This window comes from Podarcis pityusensis, assembly GCF_964106645.2.
Source record: "Podarcis pityusensis genome assembly, chromosome: 15".
Lineage (NCBI taxonomy): Eukaryota > Metazoa > Chordata > Lepidosauria > Squamata > Lacertidae > Podarcis > Podarcis pityusensis.
In genome coordinates this window covers 1,307,589-1,329,289 of record NC_138040.1, presented here as the reverse complement: position 1 = coordinate 1,329,289, position 21,701 = coordinate 1,307,589, and the positions used below count along the sequence as shown (strand labels likewise).

Below are 21,701 nucleotides of genomic sequence, written 5' to 3'. Positions count from 1 at the left end.
GGGGCCTCGGCGCCACATCTGGCCTGGTCTGTTGCCAAACAGTGATGGGCGAAGGAGAGCTTTGGCAACTGGGCTTCCCAGAAGACAAGGGCGGATGGCTGCAAACCCCGCGAGGAGGAAATCTTGAGGCGCTCTGCCTGGTCCAGGGACGATGAAGAAGGGAACTGGAGTCCGACAGCATCTGCAAGGTCACAGGTGTTCCCCATCTCTGCTCCCGCTGGCCGTCAAAGAGAGATGGCTGGTCCTGTGGTTGCAGCGCGTCTCCAGGAGGCAGGCAGGAGCAGGAGGAGGGATCCGGCAGCGTCTGGCTGCTGAGAACCCGCCTCCCGAGGAGGAGGAGCATCAGGAGCAGCGGCCTGCATCTTTGGACCCTCCTGGCGGGGCGGGGCCAGGGACACGGACTTTGCTATGGGGCGGAGCTCTGACTCCCCACACGGTACGGGATACCGCTGACCGTGACGCGCATCTCTGCAAGCGACCAGGGGTTCCGGATCGGTTCTTGTCTTGGAGCGCAAGGGGCGGCAGGAGCGCAGGGTTTCGCTCGGGTCCGCGGGAGAAAGAGGAAGGATCCGGGGCGCGTCTGGCTGCTGGGAACCTGCCTCCCGAGGAGGAGCAGGAGCAGCGGCGTCCGCCTCTTCCTCCGACCAGCAGTGCGAGGAGCCGGCGATCGCGGGCGCAAGATGCGCGCCTAGGCTGCCGCTGCCGCCCCCTCCTCCTCCCTTTTGCGCTCCGGGCGCAAGAAGCGCGCGATGGCCGCCGCGGAGGCGCTGGCGGGTGTGGCGCTGGCGCTGGGCCTCTACGCCTTGCTCTATTACAACTTCATCAAAGGGGCCACGTGCAAGAACGAGACCAGCCTGCGGGGCAAGACGGTGCTGATCACAGGTGAGAATCGCCCCCGGAAGACGGGGGGCAGTGTGGTGCAGTGGTTAGAGCGTCCGAAGAGGGTCTGCGGGAGCTCCCGCTTTGGGGTTTCCTGTGCCTTGATCCCCAGGAAAAAAACTCCAGATCAGCCTGAGCAGCATGCAGCCTTGTGCAAAGATATATACGAGGGGACTCGCTGTGTCAAAAACAAAACAAAGCACTAGAGGCAAAGTGGGTCAGGTCAGTGGCAAAAAAGTTATCAGGTTTGACAGGAGGGATGAGCAGCTAATGGCTGCTGGGCCAAACCTGCCCTCCTGTTGCCAAGCAGAGATGTGCAGAGGAGGGCTTGGGCAATTATGATGTGTTGAGTAAGGGTGCACACCCAGGGATGGAGAAACCTGTGGCGCTTTTCCAGTTCTGGGACTCCCAGAAGCCCCAGGCAGCTTGGCTCAGTCAGGATGAAGATTACTGCTCCTCCATTTCCAACCCAACCTGGAAATGAGATAGAAGAGGGTTGGCATTTAAGAGGCGCCCCACAGAGGTGACAGGTTGGTTATATATAAATTTATTATATATAATACAGTGGTATCTCGGTTTACGAACTTAATCCGTTCCGGAAGTCTGTTTTTAAACCAAAACCATTCTTAAACCAAGGTGCGCTTTCCCTAATGAGGCCTCCTGCCGCCGGTGCCCTTCCACTGTTTGGATTCTGTTCTTGTTGTTGTTTAGTTGTTTAGTCGTGTCTGACTCTTCGTGACCCCCTGGACCACAGCACACCGGGCACTCCTGTCTTCCACTGCCTCCAACAGTTTGGTCAAACTCATTCTGTTCTTAGACTGAGGTCAAGTTCTCAAACCAAGACACTATTTCCACTTTTGCGGAGTTCGTAAACCAAATAGTTCTTAAACCGGACTGTTCTTAAACCGAGGTACCACTGTACCGTGGTACCTCAGGTTAAGAACTTAATTCGTTCTGGAGGTCTGTTCTTAACCTGAAACTGTTCTTAACCTGAAGCATCACTTTAGCTAATGGGGCCTCCTGCTGCTGCCACGCCACCGGAGCACGATTTCTGTTCTCATCCTGAAGCATAGTTCTTAACCCAAGGTACTGTTTCTGGGTTAGCAGAGTCTGTAACCTGAAGCGCATGTAACCCGAGGTACCACTGTATATTATCAGGGGACTGATAATGGTGCCCTGGTCACCCTGGCAGCTGGCCCTGAGATGGGGGCCCTCTGTTGAACTTCAGCTCCCATCAGAGGGCTCCAGCGCTTTATTCAGGGGGTCTGTGATGTGCCTGAGGGTTTGTAGTGGAAGATGAGAGACAGCACATCCATAGCATTCAATACTCATATGCATTGTTTTGTATTCTGCTACAATTTGAGCTCTCCTAAGAATGTAAGGGGGACGCGGGTGGCGCTGTGGGTTAAACCACAGAGCCTAGGACTTGCAGCGGGAAGGTAAACAGCGTTTCCGTGCGCTGCTCTGGTTCGCCAGAAGCGGCTTAGTCCTGCTGGCCTCATGACCCGGAAGCTGTACACTGGCTCCCTCGGCCAATAAAGCAAGATGAGCGCCGCAGCCGACTGGACCTAATGGTCAGGGGTCCCTTTACCTTTTGCCTTTTAAGAATGTAAGGAAAGAGCCTGGCTGCTGGATGAGGCAAATGGCGCATCTGGTTCAACCTCCTGTTCTGGTGGGCGCCCAGCTGCCCCTATGGGAAGCCCACAAGCAGGGCCTGAGCCCAGGAGCCACTCCCCTCTCCCGCTGTTTCCAGCAACTGGCCTTCAGAAGCATGTACTGCTGTGGAATTCACATTATAATGCAACAAAGTGCAGCCTGTAAGAAATAAAGGATGTAGTGAAAATGCAGTTAAAAACCATACAGCACCTAGCACAGCTCATTACAATTGCCACAGCAGGTAGAAAAATCATTCAGGGGTCCGCCAAGACCCTCGACAAATTTCAAGCAGCCAGTAAGCCCCGCCGCCACCAAACACACATTTTGGGAACCACTGCTCTAGATCATTCTTTTCCCCGGACTTTTCCAGGTGGAAACACTGGGATTGGAAAGGCAACGGCCCTGGATCTGGCCCGGAGGGGAGCCCGTGTCATCCTAGCTTGCCGGGACAGAGAGCGAGGAGAATCCGCCGTCTATGACATAAGGAGGGTGAGTACCGGCCACCTGCCTCCTTCGAAAGGGCAGCGTTTATTTCTTTGGCTCCACTTAGAAATCACTTCCCTTGAACTATCTTGAAGCGATTTCACAGTAAAATCATGTCATAATGGAATCTGAACAGTCAGCCCTTCCTTCTAGAAAGCTGGGAGGTCTAGCTTTCTAGGAGAATTCACCAACCTGCCGCTCTCCCAACAGCATCACACAGCTGTCTGTGTGGGAGTTGTAGTTCAGAAGATCTGGGAGGGCACCACGTTAGAAAAGTCTACCTTAGTGGTATTAAGGTGCTGGTTTTGACCTTTAAAGCCTTTTGTGGATTAAGGCCCTCGTATTTACAGGACCAGCTCTCCTGGTCTGCCCCACAGAGGACCTTACGGGCCATGAATAATCATAGTTTAGAGGTCCTGGGCCCTAAGGAAGTCAGACTATCCTCCACCATTAATTATGATGATGATGATGATGTTGATGATGGTGATGATGATGACATTGGGGTGGGGGTGCTTGGAGGATGTTTTCCCACAATGCACTTGCAGGGAATAATATCAAGTTGCCCCATACAGCATTGGCATTTAGGAGCCTGCTTAAAACTCACCTCCTCACCTGGCTTTTTCTGGGATGGGGGTGGTGGTGAAGCAGCTCCACTGCTGATTTACTAATCTGATCTACTGATTTATGATGTATCTCGTATTTGTTTTAGGAATGTAGTTCTATTGTTTATGCTTTATGCCATTCACCACCATCATATTTTCCCCCTTATTGTTGATCGTCTGGGGGGAAAGGAAATTGCAAATGAAATAAGAAAATAAATCCGAAGTCTGGATCTGTGGCCGTAATAATAATAATAATAATAATAATAATAATAATAATAAAAAATTTTATTTATATCCCGCCCTCCCCAGCTGAAGCCGGGCTCAGGGCGGCTAACAACAATCAAATAATCCAACATTCTAAAAAACATTTCATTATAAAAATTGATTAAAATCAAATTGGTGGCAACCATTAAGCAAAACTTGTGTGCAGATAGCCAAAGGAGGGAGTCAGACTGTGCCTTGGCCAAAGGCCTGGTGGAACAGCTCTGTCTTGCAGGCCCTGCAGAAAGATGTCAGGTCCCGCAGGGCCCTAGTCTCTTGTGACAGAGCGTTCCACCAGATTGGAGCCGCAGCCGAGAAAGCCCTGGCTCTAGTTGAGGCCAGCCTAACCTCTCTGTGGCCTGGGACCTTCAGGATGTTTTTATTTGCAGACTGTAGGTTCCTCTGTGGGACATACCAGGAGAGGCGGTCCCGTAGATACGAGGGTCCTAGACCGTATAGGGCTTTAAAGGTTAAAACCAGCACCTTAAACCTGATCCTGTACTCCACCGGCAGCCAGTGCAGCTGGTATAGTACCGGATGAATGTGATCTCGCAGCGAAGAAGGAGTCTCGCCGCGGCATTCTGCACCCGCTGGAGTTTCTGGGTCAGTCTCAAGGGCAGCCCCACGTAGAGTTAGTTACAATAATCCAGTCTGGAGGTGACCGTCGCGTGGATCACAGTGGCTAGGTCAGGGCGAGAGAGATAAGGAGCCAACTGCTTAGCTTGGCGGAGATGAAAAAATGCCGCCTTTGTTATAGCTGTAATCTGCGCCTCCATAGAGAGGGAGGTATCGAAGATTACACCCAAACTCTTAACGGACGGTGCTGGCACTAATTGCACCCCCGCAAGAGATGGGAGTTGCCCCCTCAATCCCATATCGTCCCGTCCCAGCCAGAGGAGCTCTGTCTTCGAAGGATTTAACTTCAACCGGCTCCCACGTAACCATCCAGCCACAGCTTCCAGACATCTGGTCAGTGTGTCTGGGGCCGAGTCAGGATGGCCATCCATCAACAGATAGAGTTGGGTGTCATCAGCATACTGATGGCAGCCCAGCCCAAAACTCCGGACAAGCTGGGCGAGGGGGCGCATAAAGATGTTAAAAAGCATCAGGGAGAGTATCGCATCCTGAGGCACTCCACACACCAAGGGGTGGCGCGATGACAATTCACCCCCAAGCGCCACCCTCTGTCCCCGACCAGAGAGAAACGAGCACAGCCATTGAAGGACTGTGCCCTGGATCCCCACGTCGGCAAGGCGGTGGTCCAGGAGTTTGTGATCGACCATGTCGAAGGCTGCTGACAGGTCTAGAAGAATCAGCAGCCCCGACCCGCCTCGATCCAGCTGCCTGCGGAGATCATCTGTTAGGGCGACCAGAGCCGTCTCGGTCCCATGACCAGCGCGGAAGCTGGACTGGAATGGATCCAGAGCCGATGTTTCATCCAGAAACCTGCCAAGCTGTTCAGCAACCGCTCTCTCAATCACCTTACCCAGGAATGGAAGATTCGAAACCGGGTGGTAATTGGATAGATCTAAGGGATCTAATGATGTTTTCTTTAAGAGCGGGCGCACCACTGCCTCCTTCAGTTCCCCTGGGAATGTCCCCGTGCCAAGGAACAAATTGATTTTTCCAGAGCTTAATTGGCATGTGAATCTTCAGATAACCTGAGCATAAGAGCCAGGCTGCTGGATCAGGCACTGGATCCACCCCCATCATTCTACCTGGACACTGAGGTCCAGCTCTGAGGGCCTTCTGGCAGTTCCCTCCCTGCGAGAAGCCAAGTTACAGGGAACCAGGCAGAGGGCCTTCTCGGTGGTGGCGCCCGCCCTGTGGAACGCCCTCCCATCAGATGTCAAAGAGAAAAACAACTACCAGACCTTTAGAAGACATCTGAAGGCAGCCCAGTTTAGGGAAGCTTTTAACGTTTGATGCATTACTGTATTTTAATATTTTGTTGGAAGCCGCCCAGAGTGGCTGGGGAAGCCCAGCCAGATGGAAGGGGTATAAATAATAAATTATTATTATTATTATTCAGAAGCATGTACTGCCTCTGAGCCCAAACTCTGTGGAATCCACATTATAATGCAACAGAATGCAACCTGTAAGAAATAAAGGATATAGTGAAAATGCGGTTAAAAACCATACATCATCTAGCACATCTCATTACAATTGCCACAGCAGGGTATATAAATAAATAATAATTATTATTATTATTATTTATTATTATTATTATTATTCTAGCCCAGCCTCCACTTCTCACAGTGGCCAATCTGGTGCCTTCTGTGGGAAGCCCACAAGCAGGATCTGAGCACAAGCGCAACTCTCCTGCAGCTTCGAGAAACAGGCCTAGATTCTGAGCAAGACCATGGTGGGGCATAGCAAAGGGACCCTGGCTGTGGCCTGGCTTTGGGAGCGGGACGGGGGGCAACCTTTCTTGCTAGGGCTAAATGCTCCTTGTGGTTTTACCCCCCTGCTCAGGAAAGTGGGAACAACGAAGTTCTCTTTATGAGCCTCGACTTGGCCAGCTTCAAGTCAGTGAGGGCTTTTGCAGCGGCTTTCTTGAAATCCGAGCCCCGCCTTGACATTCTCATCAACAATGCAGGTGAGATTTGGGGAAGGGGCACAGCTGCTTTGCATGCAGAAGGTCCAAGGTTTTCAGTCCCCAGTGGCATCCCCAGGTAGGACTGGGAATGTCCCTGCCTGAAACTCTGGAAACCCACCGCTAGTCAGTGTAGCCAATATTGAACTAGTTGGATCTGATTGTGTATTATTATGACAACTTCCTGTGTTCCTGTTTAAATCTTCTTCTTCTTCAAAACCACGAGGGCTGAAATCCTGCTTTACTTTTAGGGGAAGGGCTATAGCTCAGTGGTAGAGCATCTGCTTTGCATGCAGAAGGTCTAAAGTTCTGTTCCCAACAGCATCTCTAAGTAGGACTTACCAAGGCAGAATAGAGCGGAGCTATCCTGGTTCTGTCTTCCATGGCATTCACTACCCATCCAGTTTGGTGTCATCTGCAGTTTTTTTAAAAAAATATTTTTATTAACAATTTCAACATACAAACTATCAAAACATATCATATTCATTATTCCCCCTCCTTTTTCCCCATATCCCCCCTTCAAACCCTCCCTCCCCAGAGACTTCCCTTAGCTCCTCTCTCTGATTTTTCAGGACATATTGTTCTCTGCATGTTACATGTCCTTACATTATCTACCCTGTTATCGACCAATAAATTTGTGTATTTTTACTCAAAATTTGCCAGGGAGTCCAGTTCATTTTGTTGTCTTTTAAAATAATTTGTAAAAAGCTCCCATTTTTCCTTAAAGTCACAGTTGTCCTTGTCCCGCAATTTATAAGTCAATTTAGCCAGTTCTGCGTAGCTCATCAATTTTTCTTGCCACTGTTCTTTCCTTGGGATTTCCTGGTTCTTCCATCCTTGTGCTATCAAGATTCTTGCCGCTGTTGTAGAATACATAAATAAGTTATTTGTTTTTCTTGGAAGATCTTGTCCTACAATCCCTAACAGAAATGCTTCTGGGTTTTTTTTCAAATGTCATTTTAAACATTTTTTCAATTAATTGTATATCATTTCCCAAAAAAATTTCACTGTCATCTGCAAGTTTGTTGAGCATCCCCTCAATTCCTTCATCCAAGTCATTTATAAAGACATTTATAAAGACATTTATAAAGACATTGGGGCCTGGCATGGTCGGTAGTTACCTGGGTCTTCTTGCTAAACAGGTGTGTCTCAAAGAGCTGGCAGAATGCCAGTAGTGATGGGGGCCTCTCATATTTCAGCAGGATGAGCCTCCCACAGAAATGGGGCCACCAGAGGCATGCCACACTTGTTTAATCCAACCTCATTTTCTGGTAGGTGTCAGGACTGGAAGCCGAAGCAGCGATGGCTTGAATTTGGCGTTCCAGGTGAATCACTTGAGTCATTTCCTTCTGACCCACCTCCTCCTGGAGCGGATGAAGCAGTGTGCGCCCAGCCGTGTGGTGGTGGTGGCTTCCAGTGGACATCGGTGGGGGAAGATTGACTTTCAGAACATCCACAAGCCAGTGGATGGGGAGTCGCCAGGGGTCCAATCCTACAGAAACAGCAAACTGGCCAATATGCTGTATACCCGGGAGCTTGCCAATCGACTGGAAGGGACAAACGTTACCTGCTACGCTGTCCATCCAGGTGGGTAGCAAGTCCAGCTCAGCTCCTGCCTCCACTTGGGACCCTCCATAGTGGTGTCTGGAGCCCTTGGGGGACTGGAGGGGCAGAAAGCAAGGAGCCCAACAATAGACAGAGCCAGAACCAGGGAAGGGCAGAGACAGAGTCAATTGCAGGTGGAAGTTCTGTCCCCATCCTCATCCTTATCCCTGCAGAGAATTACAAGGGGCAACACTGAGACTATGGAAGAGAAGGGAGCTGATGGGCAGGACCACCCTGTGGGCTGGTTGTAAGTAGCAAGGGTGGCAGATGGGGACTGTCTGAGAAGCAGACTTCCATTGGTCCTCTAGATGCTGTTGGGCTCCCATCATTCCTGACCGTTGACTGTGCTAACTGGGGTCCTACAACTTCTGCAGGACAGGGTATTTGCTATCTGGAGGGCCAGTAATTCCAGAGATTCCTGTGCAGCTCACCTTTTCATTCATCGCCCTAGAACATACATTCCTTTTGCAAATTTCTTGGTCGTCATTGCCATCTGCAACTAGACTAGCCTTTGGCAACCTGATACCTGTAGCATTCCCAAAACAAGGAAGGATTGGACCCTGATTAATAGAATACACATGAGCCTTGACCAGCAAGACTCTGGGAGGAGTGCATATAGTAATCCTCCCTCCCCACCCCTCGGCCCAGGTCGTTTTATTCATGTAAGAACTTTTTACACAGTGTTCGTAAGAACCAATCAGATTTCCTCTGAGCATTTCAAAAACCCCACGTGGGACAAAGTTAAAAGTTAAAACTACAAAGAGCTAATTTGAGCATACATAGTAGTCCAGAGTAAATAAAAGAGGAAACAAGGAGGAATGCTTTTAGGAAATCCCCGGAGGTCATAAACAGGAGTAAACAGGAGAGGAAGGATGGGTAGTATTTACCATCTCTTTGTGAACTCTCTTCCTGAACTCTTATGATCTATCTAAAGATTAAACTACATCAAAGTAACTTACTATCTTTATGTAGTGAGGATGCCCAGTGAACAACTGGCCTGTGTATTTAGAATGCTTATACGTGCCTGTCAGGTGTATAGAGAACACATGGTAGAGATGGAGAGGCTTGTGGGATTTGATCAGAAATTATTGTCAATGAATCAAACCCAGTCAACACAATGCTTTCATAGCGGACACAATGACTTGATGCATGTTTTATAATTCCTCATCGTAATCCCATCAGATCAATACAATGCCCTTCAGGTGCTTTGAACGATGACTGCCATCAGCTCCAGTCATACTAGTGGATACTAGCTAGATGGAACCTCCAGTATCAAAGGAAGTTGACCTCTAAACACCAGCTGCTGCTGCTGAGGAAGCGCTGTTCTGCTCATGTCAGGCTTCCCAGATGGAGCATCTGGTTGGGCCAAACAGAAAAGAGAATGTTAAACAAGATGGACCTCCATTCAGTTCTAGCTACTGGTTTTTTTTCTCTTTCAGGGCTTGTTAACACTGAATTATTCCGTCACATGTCGATCTGGCTGAAGCCTCTTTTCTGGCTCTTCTTCCGAGACACGACCAGCGGAGCTCAGACGTCCATCTACTGTGCCACTGAGGAAGGCATTGAGAAGTACAGCGGGCGCTATTTTGCCGATTGCAGGCTGCATGACCCCAAGCCACATGCCCGGGACGACGCCGTGGCCAAGAAACTTTGGGAAGTCAGCGAGAGGATGGTGGGGCTGGTGAACTAGGCTGCAGTGTTTTTCAAAGAGGGCTCACCTCCATAGAACAGGTGCCTGTGCAGAACCATCCATGAAATTGAGGAAGGTTTTTAATTCAAAGTGTGGCCTCAAACGGCAGGGTTCTAAAGGGGAAATAACACTGTCCTAAAGCAGCACGTCACATTTTCGTAATATGGAGGCATCTTTGAATAATAGCCGACCGGTGAATAGGACTTGGATGGTGTCTTAGGGTATCAGATGGAGATAGATGCCTCCCCTAATGTGAAAAGGCTGGGAGTCTGGTGAGCTCTGGGAACATTACTTTTTCTGCTTGGTGTACTTTATCCACAGCAAGACCTTGTGGGTCTCCAGGTAATGGAGTTTTGCAATCAAATGTACAGAGCTCTTCGCTCTTTCCTCCATGGCAGCCCATCTCCCATACCTTGAATTGTCTCTAGAGCCAGGGTGAGGAACTGTTTTCAGCCAGAGGGCTGTGTGTCATCATCACAGGCAATCTTCTGGGGTCTGCATGCCAGTGACTGGCATGGCCAGCGCCTGGGGAAAGTCCTGAGGACTGGCTGGAAGAAGGCTGCATTTGGCCTGTGGACCAGAGATTCCTCACTCCTGCCCTGAAGAAACTCACCTTCTATTTAGCCATGCGGTTGGGGATCCAGGCTCTGAAATGCAAGTTGCGGAAAATGCTGAGGCACATCAGAAGCAGCTTTATACCAGACCTTGGCCTGCCTAGCTTAGCATTGTCTTCTCTGGCCGGCAGCAACTCTACAGGATCTGAGAAAGAGACAGTTCCTTCTCATCATTTGCTCTCTGATCCTTTTAAGCAGGCAAACCCAGGAGCTGACAGTGGAATTCAGAAGGGGAAAGCAGGTTTTAGACAGCACCTGCCCTTTGGATAGGTGTGTCATGGAGGGATTCCTAGATCCGCCCCAAGGCGGAGGTGATGCTATTTCCCCTCTTTTCATCCATGCTGCCTGGGGCTGATGGAAGTTCTAGTCCAACACAGCTGGAGGGTGACAGCTGGAGGGTGACAATGATCTTGATCTTAACGGTTCTGCAGCAGAGTCCGCAGGGCAGCAACCGCCATCAGAATAGCCCTTAATGTCACAACACCAACAGACCAGTCCAGGCAAGCTGCTAGAGTTGCTTGGTTCCAACCACCTGCTTAAAACCCTTTTAGTAAGCAGAGTAATGCAGTGTTAAGGATGAGAATCTTGGTTAGAGAGCAGAATTTTACCTGTTACACACACAGAGAGAGGGGGGGGGGAGAGAGAGAGAGATATGTTTCCAGGTAAGAAAAATTACAAAGCAGTTCATTGCAGGAAATCTATAACTTGGATAGAAAAGTTCCTAGTTCTAGTCTGGAGTGGAACAAGGCAGCTCACACTGGCTCCTTGCAGAGGGTTAAATTTCAGGGCAACCTCTCATCTTGGGGTCCGAGAGCAGAAAGTGGAGGGCAGGATGCAGCCTGAGAATATTAGTCTAATATCAAATGAGAGAGAGACGGAGAGGTCAGCTCAAGAGCTTAAGGATGCCTGGAGAGACTGGGAATCGGGAAGTCCCTAATTCTTAACCCCATGCAGGACCCCTTTGTAACTTACCTTTCTTTGTGTCCTGGGACCCACAGCACCCATTGAGCAGGAACACCTTTGCCATGCCTCTCCCTTGCGTACTGCTGGCCGGTTTTTGGTTTGCGGTGGGGAAAGCAGAGCATCCAAGCTTTTCTGACCACCTCATCTCTGAGCCGTGTTCCCCTGAGCGCTCTTAGGTTGTCCACGGTATCTCTCGTTTTTTGTTCCCTGGTGATCACAGCGGGTTGGGTAATAGCAGGCGATCTTTGCAGCTGTCTCTCTTTTTCTTTTGGTAAAGGGTGTCTTTTGGTAAAGGGTGTTCTTTTGGTAAATGGGGGGGCATTTTACAATGTATATAAAGGAAAAAGAACAGTGGCAACGGGGAAAATGAAGAGATGAAAAACGAAAACTATAAAACGGTACAGTTGCATGGGGGCCAAAACAGCAAAGTCCAAGTCAAGGCTATTGGTGTCGTCAGATCAACAGGTCTGGTTCCAGACTTGCCAAGCCTGTGAGGAGGGTTGCCTTGAAAGTGGCCCATTGCAAATGTCACAAAGGAACGCCAAATCTTACCAAAAGTGCCTGGAGGCTCTAGTCCCTGTTGAAGTCTCAAATGATGTGTAATTTTCTCCATTTTATCGATTTTTGAAAGTGAGTGGTACCAAGCGTCCGGTGTAATATTTGCTGTTGTCACTTTGCGGGCCACCATTTCCCTCCTCCTTTTTCATTTTTCCCGCTCTTTTTTTTTTTTACTAGCGGATCTTTTTAAGGCAAGAGAAGCCACATGGGTGTCACAGCTGCTGAGCAGTCTTTTTAACTGCTTGGAGGGTTTTTTCTGCACTCAAGCGGTATATAATTTTTATGAAATCAATAATAAAGAATGAATTAAGTTGTTTTGAGGTGTGTGGCTTTGTTTTGTTTTTTATAAAAAAGAATAATGTGTTTTAATGCTGTGACCCCACCCTAGGCTCTTTGGGCGAAAGGCAGGCATTAATAAGAAAATAAATAATCCCCACACACCCCACAACAGCCTCTGGGTGAAGCATCAGGCGTAAATATTCCTTGTCAACCAGGCCTTTGGCTGTTAATCAATTTGTGGCCTTTTAAAATGTGGTGGGAGGGAGGTACTGCTTATTATAATATTTTTGTCATTATTAATTTTGTGTTCTGTGTTGTAAACCGCTCTGTGGTCTCTTGATGAAGGGTGGTTTTAAAGTTTAATAATGATGATAATTCTGTGGGTTCTGAGTTGTCCTTGAGGTGGGGAGTTTTCCTGCCTTTTTCCTTCCCCACCCACTATGGTGGAGCTGGAATTTCAGGCTCAAAAAATGGTTCCCTTCTGAAAGTTGCCAATCTCTCTCTCCCTAAGGAGGTGAGACTTCTTTGCTTTCCTTCAATGGGGTTCCTGGTCCATGTCCGCAGTTGAAATTCTTTGCAGGATTATTTCCAGTGGAAGGCGGCGTTTCAAGGGGCGGAAAGCCTTTTGTCAAACCTTTGCCAAGCCTTTACAACCTGTCTGAAGCAAGCACGCCCGAGTTTAACAGAGCTGGCTCTCAGAAAACAGTGCCCTTCTAAAATGTGGGGTTTTTATTTTAATTTTATTGGAGGGGGTTATTGGGTTGTTTTTCTTTTGATTATGTATTTTGTGTTTTTTTGTTGTGGGTTTTATCCTATGAATAGCCCTGAGACCGGTGGGTATAGTGCAGCATATAGCTTTCATAAATAATAAAGAAGAAAACTGAGCATAGGAGCCAGCTTCTAGGGCTAGGCGCCCCCCCCAATAAAATATTGGAGGGGCCTGGCTGCCCCCCCAAAAAAAGTTGATGGTCATCATTGCCATTCAAATGGCGTGCATGCAGGGCCGGATTCTGATGAGGCCCTAAGCTACTGAAGACGTCCAGCTGTCCTTTGTCAACGACAAATTGTCGCTGTTTTTTGTGTTCAATATATGCTATATGGTAATTTATGGACCTGATAGGAATCTAAAGCCATTTGCACATAACAAAATATGTATTTGATCAAAGTAATGGATATAGAAATGAGCAAACCAGTGATATTTTAGGGAGCAGGCTAGCATTACTTACATCATAGGAGCCTACACAACACAAAACACTGTTGCTGTATGTAGGTTTTATTTTTATTTTTTATCTGAAGTTTTGGAAAACATATAGATTTTTTTCCCCTTTAAATTCTTTTGGGGGCCCCAAGAGAGTGGGGCCCTGAGCTATAGCTTGTTTCACATATACTGCCAATCCGGCACTGCAAGGTATGTTACGTCTTGTGATTGATCATGCCCCCACCCGCAATATTTTATTCAAGTTGTTGTTGTTTTTGAAATTTTTATTAGTTTTCACAATATTATAAACAAACAAACAAACAAACAATACAAACAAACATAAATCGTAGCCTTATTGAAAATTACAGTTATTAACTTTGTTAAGTGACTTCCTTGTTTCCCCTTGGTTGAATTTCATTGCATGTCTTTTTAACGGTTTTCCAAATCCCAATTTTTATGAAATTTAACTTAAATATTAACATCCTTAAATCTTCACTTTATGGAATTAAACATATTAATTCATCACTTAACATAAATAAAATCCTAAGCCCATTAAGTATCTGCAAGCTATTTTCAGTTAGTTTAACTTAACAAATTTAACTAATTTAATTTAATTAAATTTAACCCCAGCCAGATGGGCAGGGTTGTTGTTGTTGTTTAATTGTTTAGTCGTGTCCGACTCTTTGTGACCCCCTGGACCAGAGCACGCCAGGCACTCCTGTCTTCCACTGCCTCCCGCAGTTTGGTCAAACTCATGCTGGTAGCTTCGAGAACACCGTCCATCTATCTCATCCTCTGTCGTCCCCTTCTCCTTGTGCCCTCCATCTTTCCCAACATCAGGGTCTTTTCCAGGGAGTCTTCTCTTCTCATGAGGTAGCCAAAGTATTGGAGCCTCAGCTTCAGGATCTGTCCTTCCAGTGAGCACTCAGGGCTGATTTCCTTCAGAATGGAGAGGTTTGATCTTCTTGCAGTCCATGGGACTCTCAAGAGTCTCCTCCAGCACCAGAATTCAAAAGCGTCCATTCTTCGGGGATCAGGCTTCTTTATGGTCCAGCTTTCACTTCCATACATCACTACTGGGAAAACCAAAGCTTTAACTACACGGACCCTTGTCGGCAAGGTGATGTCTCTGCTTTTTAAGATGCTGTCTAGGTTTGTCATTGCTTTTCTCCCAAGAAGCAGGCGTCTTTTAATTTCGTGACTGCTGTCACCATCTGCAGTGATCATGGAGCCCCTGAAATTGCACTCATGCGGGTGCCATCTATCCGAGGATGGGACGTGCGCGTAACGAAGAACAGCAACGGATCAAGGCGACCGGCCTGCATCTTTGGACCCTCCTGGCGGGGCGGGGCCAGGGACACGGACTTTGCTATGGGGCGGAGCTCTGACCACCACCCCCACACACGGTCCGGGATACAGCTGACCGTGACGCGCACCTCTGCAAGCGGCCAGGGGTTCCGGCTCCGTTCTTGGCACGCCTTGGAGCGCAAGGGCGCGCAGCGTTGCGCACGGGTCCGCGGGAGAAAGAGGAAGGATCCGGGGCGCGTCTGGCTGCTGGGAACCTGCCTCCCGAGGAGGAGCAGGAGCAGCGGCGTCCGCCTCTTCCTCCGACCAGCAGTGCGAGGATCCGGCGATCGCGGGCGCAAGATGCGCGCCTAGGCTGCCGCTGCCGCCCCCTCCTCCTCCCTTTTGCGCTCCGGGCGCAAGAAGCGCGCGATGGCCGCCGCGGAGGCGCTGGCGAGTGTGGCGCTGGCGCTGGGCCTCTACGCCTTGCTCTATTACAACTTCATCAAAGGGGCCACGTGCAAGAACGAGACCAGCCTGCGGGGCAAGACGGTGCTGATCACAGGTGAGAATCGCCCCCGGAAGACGGGGGGCAGTGCGGTGCAGTGGTTAGAGCGTCCGAAGAGAGTCTGCGGGAGCTCCCGCTTCGGGGTTTCCTGCTTCGGGATTCCAGGAAAAAAACTTCAGACGAGACTGAGCGCATCTCCCCGGCTGCGATCCTGCGCAGGCTGACTTAGAAGGCAGCTCCCTGGAGCGCCAATGGGGCATGTTTCTCAGCAAACCTATTATAGGGTTGCACCGGTGACCTTTCCCCAGGTGTGCCTGCACTCCAGCCCGCCCGCCCCTCATGTTTCCTCAGCATTGGGAATACTGGGAATTGTAGTCCAAGAGCATCTGGCAGAGGGCTTCAGAGATTGGTGTGTGACATGTCTGAGGGTTTGTAGTGGAAGATGAGAGACAGAACATCCATAGCATTCAATATTGGCATGTATTGTATTGCATTCTGAGTTCTCTTAAGAAGAGCCTTAGTTCAGCTGGATCAGACCAGGGACCCACTTAGTCCAGCAAGCAGATCCCTGAGCACAACCACCACTCTGCCCTCCTGCTGTTTCCAGCAACAGACATTCAGAAGCATGTACTGCCTCTGACCACAAACTCTCTGGAAATCAAATTATAATGGAACAAAATGCAACCTGTAAAAATAAAGGATATAGTGAAAATGCGGTTAAAACCATACAGCATCTAGCACAGCTCATTACTATTGCCAGAAAAATTGTTCTGCGGTCCGCCAAGACCCCCAGCAAATAATATTTCCCCCTTGAACTTTTCCAGGTGGAAACACTGGGATTGGAAAGGCAACGGCTCTGGATCTGGCCCGGCGGGGAGCTCGCGTCATCCTGGCTTGCCGTGACAGAAGGCGAGGAGAATCTGCCGTCTATGACATCAGGAGGGTGAGCACCTGCCACCTGCCTCCTTTGAAAGGGCAGCCTTTATGATTCCATTTTAAAATCACTTCTCAAAGCAATTCCACTGTAAAAACGTGGCCTAATATATTCACTTCATAAAATTTATACCCCATTTGATTGTTAAAAAAACCCCACACCCTCAAAGTGGTTTACAAAGAAAACTAAATCAATAAAATTATTAGCAAGAAAAATGTAACAATGTAAAACTTTAAAATATAAATAAATCAGAGTAGACTGGGGGAACTCACATCAACTTTCCTAATCTCCAGGTAGGCTTGTCTACACAATAGTGTTTTTAGCAGGCACTGAAAAGAGTACAGTGAAGGCACCTGCCTGATACCAGTCAGCAGGGAGTTCCAGTGAATTCTGAACAGCTGACCCTTCCTTCCTTGGCAGGAGGGAGGTCTAGCTTTCTAGAAGAATTCACCAAGCTGACACTCTCCAGATGTTTTGGACCTAGTCTCCCATCAGCCTCAGCATCACACAGCTGTCTGGGGCTGATGGGAGTTGTAGTCCAGTGGATCTGGAAGGGCACCAGGTTAGAAAAGTCTACCCTAGTGGTGGTATAGCATTTGGGCAGGTGCACGGAGGATGTTTTCCCACCGCGCACCATTCTCGCTTGTTTTTTCTGGGATGGGGGTTGTGGTGAACAAGCTCCATTGATCTGCTACTCTAATTCACTGATTTATGTATTTTGCATTTGTTTTAGGAATGTATTGCTAATTCTTTATGCTGTTCCCCACCATATTCCCCCCCCCATTAATGTTTGCAGGAAAGTGGGAACAATGAAGTTCTCTTTATGAGCCTCGACTTGGCCAGCTTCAAGTCAGTGAGGGCTTTTGCAGCGGCTTTCTTGAAATCTGAGCCCCGCCTTGACATTCTCATCAACAATGCAGGTGAGATTTGAGGAAGGGGCACAGCTGCTTTGCATGCAGAAGGTCCAAGGTTTTCAGTCCCCAGTGGCATCCCCAGGTAGGACTGGGAATGTCCCCTGCCTGAAACTCTGGAGGCTGAGAGGAAGTGGGCTGGGCTTTGTTGGTGCCAGCAGCAGCAGCATTAGCGCTTGAGCAGCTGCCATTGTAAGCAGGCTCAATTTGGGCTTTGTTGCTGCCAGCCCCTCTCCAGAGCCCTTTCATGCACTGCTCATCGTCCCACCATCGCCAGCCCCTGCCACTCGCAAGACACAGGTATGCAGCCACCGGGCTCATCCGCTGCTGTGGAGAAGGGAGGGGAGTCATGGGGGGCGTGGCTTACCCAAGTAGAATGTGTCCTTTTATTTAAAATGCATCTCTGGGTTATTTGTGGGGCCTGCCTGGAGCTCTTGCATAGAATGCTGTGTCCTTTTATCTAAAACGAATCTCTATATTTTTCAAAATATAGTCTGGCCCCTCAAAGGTCTGAGGGACAATGGACCAGCCCCCTGCTGAAAAGGTTTGCTGGCCCCTGGGATAGAACAATAAACTTATATGGACTATGCTTGCCTAAACAGGTGTGTCTTCAAGAGACAGCAGAATGCCAGTAGTGATGGGGGCCTCTCATATTTCAACAGGGCTGGTGCCACCAGTGAAAAGGCCTGCCTCCACGTTGCACCTGTTTAATCCAGCTTCGTGTTCCGGCAGGTGTCGGGTCTGGAAGCCGAACCAGCGACGGCTTCAATTTGGTGTTCCAGGTGAATCACCTGAGTCATTTCCTTCTGACCCACCTCCTCCTGGAGCGGATGAAGCAGTGTGCGCCCAGCCGTGTGGTGGTGGTGGCTTCCAAAGCACATCAAACGGGGAAGATTGACTTTCAGAACATCCACAAGCCAGTGGGTGGGCACTTGGCAGGGTTCCAATCGTACTGCAACAGCAAACTGGCCAATATATTGTACACCCGGGAGCTTGCCAATCGACTGGAAGGGACGAATGTTACCTGCTACGCTGTCCATCCAGGTAGGTGGCAGGTTCAGCTCAGCTCCTTAACCTGGGACCCTCTATAGTGGTGGCTGGTGCCCTTGGGGGACTGGAGGGGCAGAAAGCAGGGAGCCCAACAATAGACAGAGCCAGAACCAGGGAAGGGCAGAGACAGAGTCAATTGCAGGTGGAGCCAACTCCTCCTAGTTCTGTCCCCATCCTCATCCTTATCCCTGCAGAGATTTACAAGGGTCAACACTGAGACTATGGAAGAGAAGGAAGCTGACGGGCAGGACCACCCTCTGGGCTGGTTGTAAGTAGGAAGGGTGGCAGATGGGGACTGTCTGATTAGCAGACTGAGGTTGCCCTAATGGACCAGCTTCCATTGGTCCTCTAGATGTTATTAGACTCCAGCTCCCATTTTTCCTGACTGTTGACCATTCTGTTCTGCAAAAAGGGGCATCTGGTTGGCCACAGTGGAAAAGTGGATACTAAATTAGATGGACCCCCTTTGAAGTCTGGTCCATCAGCTGGGCTCTCTTCTTATTCTATCCAGTTCTGGCAACTGATGTTTTCCTATCTTTCTGCTTTCAGGGCTTGTTAAATCAGATTTTTTCCGTCACATTTCGGTTTGGCTGAAGCCTCTTTTCTTCCCCATCTGCTGGCTCTTCTTCCGAGACACGACCAATGGAGCTCAGACGTCCATCTACTGTGCCACTGAGGAAGGCATTGAGAAATACAGCGGGCGCTATTTTGCCAATTGCAGGCTGCATGACCCCAAGCCACATGCCCGGGACGACGCCATGGCCAAGAAACTTTGGGAAGTCAGCGAGAGGATGGCGGGGCTGGTGAACTAGGCTGCAGTGTTTTTCAAAGAGGGCTCACCTCCATAGAACGGGTGCCTGTGCAGAACCATCCATGAACTTGTGGCATCACATGGCAGGGTTCTAAAGGGGAAATAGCACTTCTAATTTTCGTAAACTGGAGGCATCTTTGAATGATAGCTGGCTAGTGGATAGGGCTTGGATGGTGTCTTAGGGCATCAGATGGAGATAGATGCCTTGGGCCTTTCACTGAGGAAGATGCAGGGATCTTGATCTTAGTGCATCAACAGCAGTCAGCATGGCATCAACCACTGTTGAAATAGTTCCAAACATTGCAGTGTCAACAGACCTGTCTGTCAATCTGGACATTTAAGGTTTCGGATTTAAACAGAGGTTGGATGGCATCTGTCATGGACACTTTAGCTGAGATTCCTGCATTCCCGTGTGTTGCAGAGAAAGGGAGACACCCGATTTTTGTAAACTAACACGAACCATAAACGGCAATAATAATGGAAGGCACCAATGAACACAAAGGGATATCTAAATAGTTGTGTGATAGGAACATGGGGAAGGAAGCTACCTTATCTTAGGTAAAACTCTTCGTCCATATAGTCCAATCTACTCTGTTTGGCAGCTGCTCTCCAGGTTCTCAGGTAAAAAAAGTGCATTTTGTGTCACACAGCAATAGTACAGAGCACCTGGTTTGCGTGTGAAACATCCCAGGTTTCATCCTCAGGCTAGGAGAGACTTCCTGTCTGAAAAACAGGAGAGAGCCCCTGCTGCCAGTCAGTGTAGGCAATACACAATGCAAGTACAAGGATGAAAGCCAGGATTGCTAATAAGTGGCTTAAAGTGCAGCACTCACCAATAATAGTACCATTTATAACTGAGCTGCAGCAACTGAAGACTTTCTGAGCATCCCTCCAGTCTCAAAACTCCAGAACCCACCATCTTGGCAATATCATAGACTTAGAAGGTACGGTAAGAATTCACCTCTGCACCACTTTATTTGTTACCCAGGTGAGGAACAACCACCTTTTGCATAAACCACAGAACCAAGGAAACTATTTCCAAGTCCAGCATCCAGATTTAGGGACCCAATTTTATTATAGCTATTGCAGTAGGACAGAGCTCACTCGACTCAACGTGCCAGTTGAGAAGGTCTGCCCTGAGGCAATTCAGTAGTTCAAACATAGCAAACCAAAAGTCCTAAGACATCCTTAATCATACGTCAGGAAAGATTACAGGTCATGAGAAGTAAAGCATGCACGGCTTCATGCTGGCATCTTCACCCCTGCAGTCGCCTTGGAGTGGCCCTGATGTGCCCAGGCCATTTGACCATTTCAGGTCTCGGATATCCAGCATTACCCTGGCAGCTTAGCCTACGGTGAGCGGGAAGAGCATCATAAAATCCTCTTCCTGAGTCTCAGATAGCTTCAAGGATAGCTGATTCTCACTCTGGTGCTAAAACATCTTCCTGCCATTAGTACGATTTTCAGGAGTAGATAAGGAGGGAGAGGAGAGCAGCTTAGGAGAAGGAAGACTCACAAATGCAGAACACACAAAGATCAAGTCTAATGCCTTCTGAAAGGTTAAATGCAATTAAAGCGAAACACTGAAACATTATTAAAATAATAAAAATGTACACCTGGGGTCTCCAATTCCTATATCAAAGGGACCTCGGGGTCATCCAGTCCAACCCCCTGCAATGCAGAACTCTCAGCTCAATTCTTTCATTTTTATCCGAGCAGCTGATTGTGGCAGAAGCTGAAATGTTAAAAATGAAACTCAATTTAGGTACATATTACTTCACTCCCCACGATGTTTATATGCCACCTGACTAAACCACCAGAAAAAAAACAAAACAGCAAAATTATCAGTGAAATCTTTTTTAGAACCTAAAACAATACAAGTATTAGTAATAATTAAAACAGATGGCAGCTTGTTGGTGTGTCTGGATAGGCTTTCCCAGACAGAAATGTCTTTAGCAGAGACTTAAAAAAAAGAGCAAAGGCGGCTGGAGTCCAAATTATAGGAGCTTCCACATTAAAATACGCTTTTCTTAGCAAGTGGGGGGAAAGCATAAAGTGGCAGCTGTAATTTTGAGGCCAGCTGGGCAAGACTGGAGTGGCTGAGGGGGCATCTATGTTGGGCTGGGGGGGGGGGTCTCAAGGATGGTCTTTTGAAAAAACGGAGGCAGAAAAACTGTTGCTGGTCACAGAATAAATATATGCAGGGAGAGAGGAGACAAATGGGAAGATGCCCTTAAAAGGCAAGGAGGACCATTCAGATGTAGGATGTTAGGACCTGCCTTGATTCTGCAATGGCAAGCTGTTTTTAAAACTGTTTTTATATTATATTTTAAATGTACCCAACCCTGGGACCTTGGGGTGAAGGGCTACTAAACAAGAATCAACAAGAATGATATTTACCATGATTGATTGATTGATTGATTGATTGTACCCCACCTGGGACCTGGAGTGTGTGGTGTGTTAATAACAACAACAACAATAATAAATTATATTTTTATTTATTGTGCCCCGTCCGGATAGTAATTTTTTTTCGAGTTCTGAGGGTTTTGTTTATTTATACACTGCCCTTCTCTGCAGGAGGATCTCGTGCGAAAACACATAATAACGAAAACCAAACAACGCGACGTGTGTTCACAAAGGGCTCGTGTTCTGAGGAAGACGGGAGGGGTGCACTTTATTCTATCCTTTCCTTTTTCCCCCCCTCACACTTTCCTCCTCCGCCCAAAATGGCGGCCTGAGGCGAAGGCGGAGGAGGCGGCGGCCTCTTCCTCCTCCACCCTCCGCTCCCCTTTCCCGCTCTTTCCTTTTCCCGCCCACGC

At 48.5% G+C, this 21,701-nt stretch overlaps 3 protein-coding genes across 4 annotated transcripts in view; all 3 read left to right on the top strand.

The window, feature by feature from the left end:
* Positions 1-14,367, top strand: part of SEZ6 (seizure related 6 homolog) — a 164,213-nt gene extending 149,846 nt beyond the window's left edge. Inside the window, exon 19 of the mRNA XM_080982854.1 lies at positions 14,019-14,367. The gene's annotated coding sequence lies outside the window, so the exon portion shown is untranslated. The remainder of the gene's footprint in view (positions 1-14,018) is intronic.
* On the top strand, positions 367-12,227 carry LOC308464069 (dehydrogenase/reductase SDR family member 13-like). 2 transcript variants are annotated; one of them, XR_013979851.1, is made up of 6 exons: positions 367-882; positions 2,906-3,024; positions 6,357-6,480; positions 7,753-8,064; positions 9,522-11,349; positions 11,385-12,227. XR_013979851.1 is itself a non-coding variant. In XM_080983201.1 (5 exons), the coding sequence occupies exons 1-5, from the start codon at positions 750-752 to the stop codon at positions 9,770-9,772; spliced, it is 939 nt and encodes a 312-aa protein (XP_080839327.1). In that variant the 5' UTR covers positions 367-749; the 3' UTR covers positions 9,773-12,227. The 2 variants fall into 2 exon arrangements, 1 of the variants encoding a protein (XP_080839327.1); XM_080983201.1 differs by having other exon boundaries at positions 9,522-12,227.
* Positions 14,368-14,861: 494 nt separating the features above from the next.
* Positions 14,862-21,388, top strand: DHRS13 (dehydrogenase/reductase 13). Its single transcript, XM_080983198.1, has 5 exons — positions 14,862-15,233; positions 16,001-16,119; positions 16,907-17,030; positions 17,754-18,065; positions 18,621-21,388. Exons 1-5 carry the CDS (start codon positions 15,101-15,103, stop codon positions 18,881-18,883), a joined length of 951 nt encoding a protein of 316 aa, XP_080839324.1. The 5' UTR covers positions 14,862-15,100; the 3' UTR covers positions 18,884-21,388.
* The last annotated feature ends 313 nt before the right edge of the window (positions 21,389-21,701 follow it).

Excerpts from the sequence above, each read along its gene's own strand:
- LOC308464069 (XM_080983201.1), top strand. The coding sequence starts at position 750 with ATGGCCGCCGCGGAGGCGCTGGCGGGTGTGGCGCTGGCGCTGGGCCTC. Across the intron at positions 883-2,905 it reads CAAGACGGTGCTGATCACAG|GTGGAAACACTGGGATTGGA; the intron begins GTGAGAATCGCC and ends GGACTTTTCCAG. Across the intron at positions 8,065-9,521 it reads CTGCTACGCTGTCCATCCAG|GGCTTGTTAACACTGAATTA; the intron begins GTGGGTAGCAAG and ends TTTCTCTTTCAG.
- DHRS13 (XM_080983198.1), top strand. The coding sequence starts at position 15,101 with ATGGCCGCCGCGGAGGCGCTGGCGAGTGTGGCGCTGGCGCTGGGCCTC. Across the intron at positions 15,234-16,000 it reads CAAGACGGTGCTGATCACAG|GTGGAAACACTGGGATTGGA; the intron begins GTGAGAATCGCC and ends GAACTTTTCCAG. Across the intron at positions 17,031-17,753 it reads CATTCTCATCAACAATGCAG|GTGTCGGGTCTGGAAGCCGA; the intron begins GTGAGATTTGAG and ends GTGTTCCGGCAG.